General features: G+C 35.5%; 1 protein-coding gene across 1 annotated transcript; it reads right to left on the bottom strand.

Annotated features, from left to right (window-relative positions):
• Positions 1-2,388: 2,388 nt before the first annotated feature.
• On the bottom strand, positions 2,389-10,642 carry LOC108357928 (zinc finger protein 391-like). The gene is made up of 4 exons (XM_017609014.1): positions 10,186-10,642; positions 9,090-10,121; positions 5,998-6,347; positions 2,389-2,638 (listed from the first exon to the last, which is right to left on the bottom strand). Exons 1-4 carry the CDS (start codon positions 10,399-10,401, stop codon positions 2,500-2,502), a joined length of 1,737 nt encoding a protein of 578 aa, XP_017464503.1. The 5' UTR covers positions 10,402-10,642; the 3' UTR covers positions 2,389-2,499.
• Positions 10,643-12,363: the final 1,721 nt, after the last annotated feature.

The following is a 12,363-nucleotide window of genomic DNA, read 5'->3' as shown; positions in this document are numbered from 1 at the left end:
AAGAAGGACAGTGAAAGAAACAAGCGAACAACTTGACGAGAGGAACGACAACTAGAAAAACGGACAAGAACGACATTCGAATTTACGCGACCGCGAGCACCGGACGGACCTCAGGCTTCAACCTACATTGTATGTATTCCGTGTTAAGTGTACATTTTAATTTAATAAAATAAATAAGCAAACCTGCGTAAACTGAAATGGGATTTTAATTTGATTAGAAAGGAAATCCTACACTTATAACAAATAAGGTGATTAAAAAAAAAATGGTTTGTATAATTTCTTTAGTATTTTTTTATTAAATTTTTGTAAAAACTAAAGAGATTAAGATTTTCTATTGTTCCAAATTTTCGCCTGCGGCGCTTTTCCTTTTTCATATAAACTATATTTTCATATATGTATATTTAGTCAAATATGATGTCCACAAGAATTTTTTGCTACAAGTCATATCAAATTAATGGTATTTTTGTGCTCTTTCTGATAAACATATCTGTTATTATAGTAAATTACGTATTTTTTAAAGAAAAACATACATTTTTATAAAAAATTGCCATAATTTCGTTTTTTACCTTTTCTCGCAATGTGTATACATTATATACATAGGTATATATATCGAATGAAAGGTCCTACTGCCTTTCCAACTGTATCCATATTTAGAAAATCGGTTCAATAGTTTTCGAAATATAAGCTTTTGAAAATGTTGAAAATTCCACGTTTAGCCCCTCCTGTCGCCGCCCCTGTCAATTTGCACCTAAAAATGTGCCGTTAAAATCCGGAATAGGGGGCGGGCCACGCCCACTTTTTTTTTCTTTAGCTCAAATGTCAGTATTCTTTAGGTGTTCCGTTAATATCATGAAGCAAACATTCGCACAAAACAAATGAAACACAAAGCTTGATTTTGTATTTTTTTAATTTTTTTATTTGAAATCAAACCACCGTCCAGGCGAATTTATATAAGGTGGTTCTGTTTCATCAGCTGTGAGTGGCGTTTGATTATCAAAATTTTAGGTCCATTCAATAACTTTTCCAGTAAGTACTTGAAGCGAGAGCGTAAAAGAAAACTAGACAGTAAAATTGAGAGGAAGAGACAATTTTCAGAAAAAGTTATTGAACGCAAAATTAGTAACAACTTGCAACTTACGCCATTTTGACACTTTCTGACAGTTAAGTTTTGGCGTGCAATTTTCTTTTTGATTAAGAATATTTCCCATCGTCATAAAAATAAAAAAAAAACATACATTGGATTTAAATTATTCATCCATATTTTCATTTGACTAATTACATTTCATCANGTATATATATCGAATGAAAGGTCCTACTGCCTTTCCAACTGTATCCATATTTAGAAAATCGGTTCAATAGTTTTCGAAATATAAGCTTTTGAAAATGTTGAAAATTCCACGTTTAGCCCCTCCTGTCGCCGCCCCTGTCAATTTGCACCTAAAAATGTGCCGTTAAAATCCGGAATAGGGGGCGGGCCACGCCCACTTTTTTTTTCTTTAGCTCAAATGTCAGTATTCTTTAGGTGTTCCGTTAATATCATGAAGCAAACATTCGCACAAAACAAAATGAAACACAAAGCTTGATTTTGTATTTTTTTAATTTTTTTATTTGAAATCAAACCACCGTCCAGGCGAATTTATATAAGGTGGTTCTGTTTCATCAGCTGTGAGTGGCGTTTGATTATCAAAATTTTAGGTCCATTCAATAACTTTTCCAGTAAGTACTTGAAGCGAGAGCGTAAAAGAAAACTAGACAGTAAAATTGAGAGGAAGAGACAATTTTCAGAAAAAGTTATTGAACGCAAAATTAGTAACAACTTGCAACTTACGCCATTTTGACACTTTCTGACAGTTAAGTTTTGGCGTGCAATTTTCTTTTTGATTAAGAATATTTCCCATCGTCATAAAAATAAAAAAAAAACATACATTGGATTTAAATTATTCATCCATATTTTCATTTGACTAATTACATTTCATCAAATCATCCTTTGTTTACATTTAAATTTCAAACATAACCTCGCTTTTTGACTCCTGCAAATTCCTGCTAGTAAAATTTTTACTTGCAAGAATTTGCAGCTCTCTCGGGTTATTACGCTCTCGAATTCGATCTCTCTTGCAATTTTTTTGGGTTATTGAATGCATTTCCAATAAAAACTTGTAAGTACTAGTAACAATTCGTAACAATTTCTTGATATTGAATGGACCTTTTGTATTTTGCCAGTGAGTGAGTGAAAACGTGACAGTGTTTGCACATACTGTCGCCCTTTTTCATTTGGGGAAGAATAGCTGAAATTGAAAAAAAAATACAATTAATTGTTGTATTTGTTAAATCGATACCACCTTATATGAATTCGCCTTGCCACCGTCAAAGTTAACTCCAAATTTTCAATGTGGACGATTGTGTTTTACAAAAATTTCTTTTTCATTTAACAAGTTAAATGGGGCCAATTTGAAAATAATATTAGTTCTTCATATGTATCTTATCTACTACAATAATTTTTTAATCCTGTTTTATTTGTTGTATAATGTTATTTAGCGTTGATGTTGAGGAATAGTTCTCTTCATTTGATAGATTTGATAAGTTTGTATAACCCTTTTGTTTGGATGCAAGTGGCATTAAATTTTCTCCCTTTCGCACCCTTAAAAATAAGAAAAAAAAAATTTATTGAAATTGGCGTGTTTATTTACATACATACATACACATGATTCAATAATTAATTGCCAGTATGCAGCTCTTAATAAAACGGTCAAGAAAAAAATGCGATATTCTTAAGAAGTGAGATTTGGTCCAAAAAGCGTTTCATAACTTGAAAACTACTTGACAACAACAACAATAACAACACGACACTACACAGCACAGCAAAATATTCTTCGCATGGATTCTTATGGAGCATACCGCACTAAGCGAGACTGCGCGGCAAAGTTGACCAACTAGACAAAAATGTCGCGCCACGTAGTGTTGCGCAGTTCCGCTGCCGCATAGTGCGGTATACCCAGCGTAACTACATACATACATAACATTTCATAGAATATTTTTAACTCGAAGAAATTGTATTTCGAATTGTGAGTGAATATTCAGATACCTTTCATTCTAAAAGAAAATTGTATTTAAAGAAACATAACATTTGAGAAGAATTCGCTAAAGAAAATAAAAGGCGTTAACATTATATCAGCGTCACTGGCATCCATCTTGTATGATGGTTTTGACACAAATAAATTAAAAAATTTGCATCAAAGTGTCGCGCCGCTGCAGTTCCAGTGCGTTATACCAAAAAGTGTCGCGCCGTGCCGCGTAGTGCCGCTGCAGTGCCGCGACGTTTAGAGCGGTCCTACCTTTAGTCAGAAGAATTTTTTGCTGGTAAAATCTTGAAAAATGTCACATTCAACTGAATTTAAATTAACGGAAATTAAAGAACACACGAAAAGTGAGAATAATCTAAAAACTAAATTAAATTAATTGAAAATGGAAGTGGGCAAAAAATAATTAATTTAGTAAGTGCTCATTGTGCTTGTGTGAATGTGTTTTGTACATATATTTCTATTCTTATTTGACATTAGTTTTGTTGTTGCCATTCTTTGGACTAAAAATTTGGTTTTTTGCGTTCCTTTACTTTTTCCTGTTATTCTCTTTTAAAGAGTGCATTTAGCTTACGCTCTTACATTTTGGCACTTTTCAGATTTTAGTCAGAAAAGATAAGTAGTGGATCTATTATTTCGTGTATATGTCCAAGGAATTTTGACATCTGATACTTCACAGCCGTTTGCCTCACTTTTTCCTCAAGAAATAATGGAAGGGGCATTTATTTCTGTTGCAAACATGGTTTGCTTTGTGCTCTTTTTTCACAAAAAACGTTAGAAAACCGTAGTAGAAAGCGTAGCCAAGTTCTTAACAGCTGCGTACTGCCTTAAGGAAATTTGACACAAGAAAATTTCTTGGCCAATTCTTGTACGTCACTTTGAATGGAATTTTTGCTTTTCTTGAGAGCTGCATATTGGCCTTAAAGGTTTGCTCACTAGTGACATTAGAGGTTTAACACTCTCTTAACTTCCTTACAAAAAGTTGCGCACACACCCGCACCCACACCCGATTTTATCAAGAGGGAGCGAGAAAACTGTTTTCTGAGCAAACTTTTTATTAAGATTGTTCCACAAGCTACTTGTAGAAAAACTCGAGCAAAGTTCAAACTGTCAGCGTATATCAAATAAACTAAAAAACTTAATGGTGGAACGCGTATGTGTAACTCGAAGTGACTTGTGGAACAAACCTATTATTGAGTCGTGAAACATACATAAATACATATATACCCAATAAACATTGGGCTTGGTTAACAATTCAAAAGTTATTGTGAAACACATCTTTTTTTCAAGTCTCACCATCGATAATGAATGTGGAACAGGTTAGAATTCGATTAGAAAACTCGGTCATTATCCAGCAAAACGCAACCTTCGTTATCCAATGCATTTTCCCTTCGTTATCAGTTCGAAATCCAGCCCGTTGTCACAAAGAAATTTTAATGGGAGTGATTTTCTTATATTTGCCTTAGAGAATGCGCTGGATTTCACTCATCATAATACAATGGGGCATATTCATAGTCATAATAAAGTCCACTCTAAAGCTAGTAGCAGATTTTATCACAATTTTCAATGGAATATCTGTCAAAAAAGCTTCAACCAACTTTATAGTCGACTTTATTTCAACTATGAATATGCCCAATTACTTTGCGAAGGAGCAACAAAAAATAAGGTAGTTTCAATAAACAACTTTTTGATTAAAAAGCAGATTTTTGAAAATTGCTCAATTGTGAAAAATTCCAAGCAGCGTTACCCAATTTAGGTTTTTGGTTTAGGGGATTTTATATCATAAATGAATAAAATAGTTATATTAACATTTACCTTTAAAAATAATTAAAATCTTATCTGAAAAAATTTTAAGTTAAAGTCGATAACCACTTGCCAAATTTTTTATTTTTAACCGGTATTCACATGAGTTGAATCAAAAGTTGGCTGCACTCCAACTTCATTGGAAGCGATTAGTTGAAGGGCCGTTGACACCAAGCGATTGTTCTTTCAACTAATAGCTGCTTGCCAAATCCTCTTAAGTAAACACCGTTTAGATTAATCAAAATTTAGTGAACATATTTTAAAATTTCTCCAGCGTTCTTATGTCATCTGATTATTTCACTCAATGCGATTCGGAAGGCAAGTATTCGAATGCGAATGATTTGCTTTTTGAATCGCAATACAGAGTAGATCCCCCAGGACTATTTCATATCGGATGCGATTATTTCTGGAATAATTCAAGCCCTGAAATTATTCGATGAGCTACTTAAGACACAGTATTTGGTATGATACAAAAATGAGAAGGTAAAAACGCCGAGGGGCAGCCTGGATATTTCTGAAGTTTGCTAACATAGCAAAAATGTTTTAAAACTTTCAAAACCACAAATACAGTCACAATTTTAGTCTCAAATAAAAGAAAATTTGATTATTTTCACTATTTGTTTTATGTTTCACTTTTATTTAGCATTTGAGTTGCTCTGAAAATTTCAATTTTATTAAGTAGACAAACTGCAAAAAATACAGGATGGCCAACGAATTGGCGAGAGGTTTTAGTTTTAAATACTTGTGTCATGGTATTTGGGTTATTCACAACGGTGTCGTAAGTGGCATATTTATATGTGTCGTAAACTTTAAAAGCTTAAAAAATGTTTAGAAGACTTGAAACCACAAATAACTATTTTTGTGGTTAAATTTGAAGGATTTTAGATATTCGGTATGGCAGCACGAAATGTCAAAATCTGCTTAGTTGCCAAGATGTTATAATGGCGACAAAAAGTGACAATGGAACTACCTTATTTTTCGTGGCGTGCAATATGCCATGAACGTTGGAAAACTAAGTTTGGTTATGAGCTCGTTCTCATTTCGATATGCATATTGGATATCGAAGGTCATTTTCGAACGCTCGCCACAATGCTTATTGGGTATGTATACTACTTACACTGCTTTCAATGTATTTAAATCCGGTACGTTTTTCGTATACGCTATTGCTCCCGAAGCCTCTAGTTCAGCTAACTCCGCCGGGTGCATAGTCCTCTTATGAAAGCGACAACTTGACCCAGTTGAAAATGTCTTTCCACAAAAGTCACATGAATATGGTCTTAGGCCTGTGTGGGCAATCAGGTGATATTTAAGAGTTTTGGCCCGCTTAAATGTTCTTCCGCAGTAATCACATTTGTGGGGCATCTTATCAGAATGCACCAGCATATGATTATTGAATGTAGCACGGCAACTTAACTGCTTGCCACATTCATTACAAATCAGCTTATCTCCATGTATTTCCAAGTGTCTCTAAAAGATATATGTATGTATGAAAGTTAGATGATATCCTTACTAATATTATAAATCCGAAAGTGAGTTTGTTTGTTTGCTACGCTTTCACGCATTAACTACTTAACCGATCATCATGGAATTTTGTACATTGCTGTCACTTAGCCCAACTTAAAGTATAGGATAAATTTAATCTCGATTAGACAAGGGAGAGTGGCACCTCCCGTGCAAACGCAATTTTACATACTGCATTTCTCAGGAAATATTTTTGATACGATTGCTGAAAGTTGGAGATATATAAAATAATAATCTGCTCATGGATGAGGGTTGCCACCTTAAAAAAACATCAAATTCAACTTCAATTTCAATTAAAGGAGTTTTTTTTTATTTGAAAATTATATTAAAAAAATGCATGCCAAGAGGCATAAAAAAGCTGTAGTTTGAATATATTTTGAAAAGGGTTGTCACCTGTGTAAAAAGTCAAATTTGAATTAATTATACGCAAGCTATCTGAAGAATTAAAATATGATCGTCTAACGAAATATTGTTAAGAAATCTTTAGTTTGAAAATTTTGAATAATATTTAAGTCTTTCGAAAGGGTTGCCACCTTTTTAAAAATTTAATTCAACTATTTGTACAGTAAAAGGTGCGCAATGGTAGTGGCGGTTGAATTATCGCTTTAACGCACAATAATACTGGCAAATCACATCCATTACGCCAATCGGAACACAAAAGAGTTCCATTGAGTATAGGTGCAACAGGTCGATTTAATCTGACATTCAAGTCACCTTTTCTAGCTTGGCGATTATTCGTAATGACTCCAGCGCCACCTTGCAGTCCTTTTTGGCAATAGTATTGCCTTTACCGCTACCAAAGTGTGCCATAATAGGGAATTTACATGATTCAACTTTCACAGGCGATTAGTTGAACCAAAAGTTGAACGAAAGTAGGGAGCCGACCAACTTCATTGTAAGCGATTAGTTGAAAGGCTGTTTACACCAGGCGATTGTTGCTTTCAACTAAAAATCGCCTGAAAAATCGCCTCATGTGAATTCCCTATAAATAAGATTTTTAGTAATAGCTTAACTCCAGCGCCAACTGGCGGATGAAATTGTGAAACTACACTATCCAGAGAGCCACTCAAAAGCACACAAAAAACTTCGTGAAAATCCGTCCGGGCATTTAGGAGGATTTCACTCAAAAACCCGCCTACATAAGAATTATATATTTATTTTTGCACGGCACCATGCCCCCTTTTCAAATAGCCCATTTTTCTCCATGAGTATAAGATTGATTTCATATATCGCCGTACCCAGTTCCGGCACTGTACCATGAACACTCCAAAATATGCAGTACGAAAAATTCGGCTTGCATGGGAGGTGACACGCCCCTTTTTCCAATAGCTCCAATTTTTTCCAAGAGTATGCGATTGATATCACATATGTATCTCCATACCAAGTTCCAGTACTCTACCATGAACACTTGCAGATATATGCAGTATGAAAAATTCAGTACGTATGGGAGGTGCTATGCTTCCTTTTCCAATAACCCCAATTTTTACTATAAGTAAATATGCGTTTGATTTCATATATTTCTATACCAAGTTCCAGTATTCTACCATGAACACTTTCAGAGATATGCAGTATGAAAAAATCGGTATATATGGGAGGCGCCACGCCCCCTTTATATATCGAAATTTTGTTTAGCCTATTTACTATCTTGGGGACATCTGAAGCAGGTGTCCGAAATTTCAAAAAAATCGATTCGGCCGTTCTCGAGCTTTGCGAACACATAAAAAACGTCTTTTAAAATATATATTAGTATAGAAGATTGGTATGAATCGAAATGGTTTTGAATATGTATCACAATATGAGTGCCAGACGAAAGAGGTTTAAAAAGATTGCCAACTGTTCAAAAGGTTAAGTTTAAACTTCAATAATTTCTGTGTTCATATGGAAAAGTAGCTTATGTCGAAAGGCTGGCTTTAGTACAATGCGGCATTCCCTTTATTCTTTAAACGACAAGAAATTTTTCGATGAGATTTAACAAGAATATTGACTTGCTACTATCAGAACTATTTCTGGCACGTTTATTTGCCAAACGTTGTTCAACGGCTCAGTGCCTGTGAGTCATTTGCAATCGCATGCTGCGAATGCCGATTTATACTAAATCCAGCCCTTCGACATAAGCGACTTTTCCATACGAACACAGATTTAAATGAATTATTACAATATGGGTGTCAATCGAAATGGTTTTTAAAAGGCTTCATTTCAAAACTACATGTAAGGGGTTTCCATATGTTTAAAATCTCAAATTGAGTTAATTTAAAAAGTATGACAAGTTTGAAAACATTTTGAAGATGGTTAAACAAACTTTAAACCTACTGTATTTGAATAGAGTTTTCTTGAAATAAATTTTACTCAATGTAGCACGTAGAAATTACATANGACTTTTCCATACGAACACAGATTTAAATGAATTATTACAATATGGGTGTCAATCGAAATGGTTTTTAAAAGGCTTCATTTCAAAACTACATGTAAGGGGTTTCCATATGTTTAAAATCTCAAATTGAGTTAATTTAAAAAGTATGACAAGTTTGAAAACATTTTGAAGATGGTTAAACAAACTTTAAACCTACTGTATTTGAATAGAGTTTTCTTGAAATAAATTTTACTCAATGTAGCACGTAGAAATTACATACACTCAGCGAAGCGGGTGAGAGCAATCTAGTACATACATAAATGTTTATATTTTATTACCTTCAGGATATTTTTCGCTTTGAATACCTTTCCACATTCTTTACATACATAGGGCGTGAAGTCAGTGTGGGTTAACATATGTTGTTTCAATAGTTTCTTTGAGAGTACTGCTTCTCCGCATGCGGCGCACACATATGGACTTTCCTGTTTATGTTCATGTTTTATATGTCTGCTCATTGCAATCTTTTTTTCGAATTTTTGGTCACAGTGCTGACAACTAAACAAATTTTTAATATTTTTTTCATGTTCATTTCTGATGTGTTTGTTCATTGCACCCTTTCTTTGGAATTTTTGGTCACAATGCTCACAATTATAGAGCTTTTGGTGATCTTTCATATGTTCCTGCAGATCAAATTCACTTTTGAAAGAACTCGGGCATTGTGAGCAAATGAAAACTCCGTGTTTTTTTTTCATATGTGTATAGTAATTACTCCGCCGTTGAAAACTCTGTGAGCAAATGCTGCAGGAATGGTCAATTTCCTGAGAGATATCTTCAGAGGTGTTTGTGGATTTCTTCGACTTTTTTTCACTTCTCTTACGGCTTTCAGTATCGCTACTTTCCGCAGAATCCAAGCCTCCGAAACTAAATTCACTACTACTACTGTCTTCGTCTTCAGACAATGTACCAGATTCGTGTTCGAATTTTACATTCTCGTCGCCGATCGGATCTTGAGATTCAGTTTTTTTACCATGTTTTGATCTTAAGGTCTTTGACTGGTTTTCATTAGATACCTTCTCAGTTTTTACATCAATGTTCGCAGCGTCAGCATTGCAAGTTACCGATACTAGATCGGAAATGAAAATTTCTTCAACCGGAAGCTCACTTCTATATTGAGTTAACGATTCGTCTTTAAATACACCATACTTCAAAAGTAATCCATTCAAATCTAGGTTTTCTTTGTCTGTACACTTCTGCAGTTCTTCGTACATTTGTTGGGTTTTATTTACGCGGTCTCTGAATTCAATAAGGTTGTTTACCCTCCCGCAGCACCCTTGGCAAATAACTTGTGGCAGTTTATCATCCTCTTTAATCTAAAAAAATGCATTGGTAATATAGTGTACATATGTATGTATATGTAATTTTCATATCTCTTACTTGAACTCGGAAGAATTCCCCTACAACCTGTACTGTGTCTATATTGCAGCTATAGCTGGTTTCATTAATGGAATTCCCACACTGACCAGATATAACATTGATGGACTGAATATCGGCCTTTCCACAGAGGCGGCACCAACTCCTCCATATTTCATCAAAAAAGTTTTCTGCACTATTACCTATTTGTCCTTCCACAGTTAAATTTTTATTCGCCATTATAGATATCTATGATCTAGGTATAGGGATGTATTTTCCACTCGATGTGTAAATAGTCGATGTATCAATGCACCGCTGATTGAGAAAACTGAAATCTCTAGCACATCGAACGGGAAATGTTTAGGGCGACCGCACACTGCACACTTACCGGCCGTCTTCACGTGCTGGGAAATCTCGCTTGCGTGACGACGCATGCGAGAAACCGCACGTGTAGACCGCAAAAAGTACGAAGCATGCTTTTTCTCACATACCGAGCGGTATGCCAGCTCTCGCTTGCTTTCAACTGTCATTTTTGTTGTTTGACAGCTATGTTCTCAATTCGCAGAGTTCTTCAGAGTAGCAACATCGTTTATTTTGGAGGCAATACAAACTTAGAGGCAGCCATTTTTCATTTGAAAATAGTATACATCTCTTTATGCAGATTTTCTAATTTTTTCAAACTTTTAAGAGCCTACAAGGCTTGAACCTTCTTGTTTGGCGACATTTTACAAATGAAAAAGTATGCTGTCAAATGCCCAGTCAACAAAACTCTATCTCGCTTGCGAGAGAAAAAAGCAGAACACAAGCGAAATTTTCAAGCATACGAAGACGGCCGGTTAATCTTCTTCTTCTTTTTTGGCGCTGTAACCGCCTAAGCGATTTTGGCCGAGTTCAGCAAACCAGCCAGTCGTTTCTCCTCTGTGCCAACTGACGCCAATTGGAAACGCCAAGTGAAGCCAAGTCTTTCTCCTCTTGATCTTTCCATCGCAGTGGGGGCCTCCCTCTTCCTCTGCTCCCACCAGCGGGTTCCGAGTTGAATACTTTCAGAGCTGGAGCGTCGGTGTCCATTCGAACGACATGACCAACAGTGTTGCCGTTTTAGCCCTTTGGTGGCTAAATTTGGCTACCAAATTCTATTTTTGGCCACAAAAATTTGAAATTGCCCCTAGCTCTTTTTTTAGCCCTTTTCATTTCATCATTGACATTATTCATCATTGTCATTAAAATTTTTTTTTATGATTTTCATGAATTTAACTCTTCGCTCATAAATTTTTGATTCTTTATTTTAAATCTTAATCCAACACATTTGGATACACAACATTTTTTGTTTTTCCATCTTGGGTATGAATAAATAAACAATTTGGAAAGCCAACTCTTGCACATGCCACGTATAGCTACCAATTCCAGTAATCTACCACAAATATTTCAAGAGATATACCAGATGAAAATTTTTGTTAGTATGGGTGGTGCCACGCCCCCTTTTCCGAATTCGGGGAAACCTAACACAAACCATCTGCATAATAGCCCGACTATGCCGTATAAATTTGGTTGAAATCTTGCACTTATTCTTTATACATATATAAGATGGGAGGTGCCACGCTCTCTTTTCCAATACCGCCCATTTTTATCCATGAGTATGGAATTATTTGTTATACCTCTATACCAACTTCCAGTACTCTACCACAAATATTTCAAGAGATATACAACAAAAAAATTTTTAGTTAGTATGGAAGGTGCCACACCCCCTTTTACGAATTCGGGAAAGCTTCACATAAACCATCTGCATGATAGCCTAAATATGCCGAATAAATTTGGTTGAATTAGGTGAAGCCGTTCTCAAGTTATAAGTTCACACCAAAAACGTGTACTTATTTGTATACATAAGATACATACATATGCCACGCCCCTTTTCCAAATTTGGAGCCCCGATGGAAGAGAAGGATGAGGCATCCAAGGATCTCTTCTATGAGCGCTTGGAGCGCACATACGAGCGCTGCCCCCGTCATGATATCAAAATCGTGCTTGGCGACTTCAATGCCAGGGTGGGCAAGGAAGGGATCTTTGGAACCACCGTCGGAAAATTCAGCCTCCACGACGAAACGTCCGACAACGGTTTGAGGGTGATCGACTTCGCCGGGGCCCGAAACATGGTAGTATGCAGTACTAGGTTCAATCATAAAAAGATCCATCAAGCTACCTGGC

Source organism: Rhagoletis zephyria, unplaced genomic scaffold, assembly GCF_001687245.7.
Source record: "Rhagoletis zephyria isolate East Lansing unplaced genomic scaffold, Rhagoletis_zephyria_1.1 Rzeph_scaffold_00182, whole genome shotgun sequence".
Classification (NCBI taxonomy): Eukaryota; Metazoa; Arthropoda; class Insecta; order Diptera; family Tephritidae; genus Rhagoletis; species Rhagoletis zephyria.
Note: the sequence above shows the minus strand (reverse complement) of the source record. Positions and strands in the feature narration are given on the sequence as shown.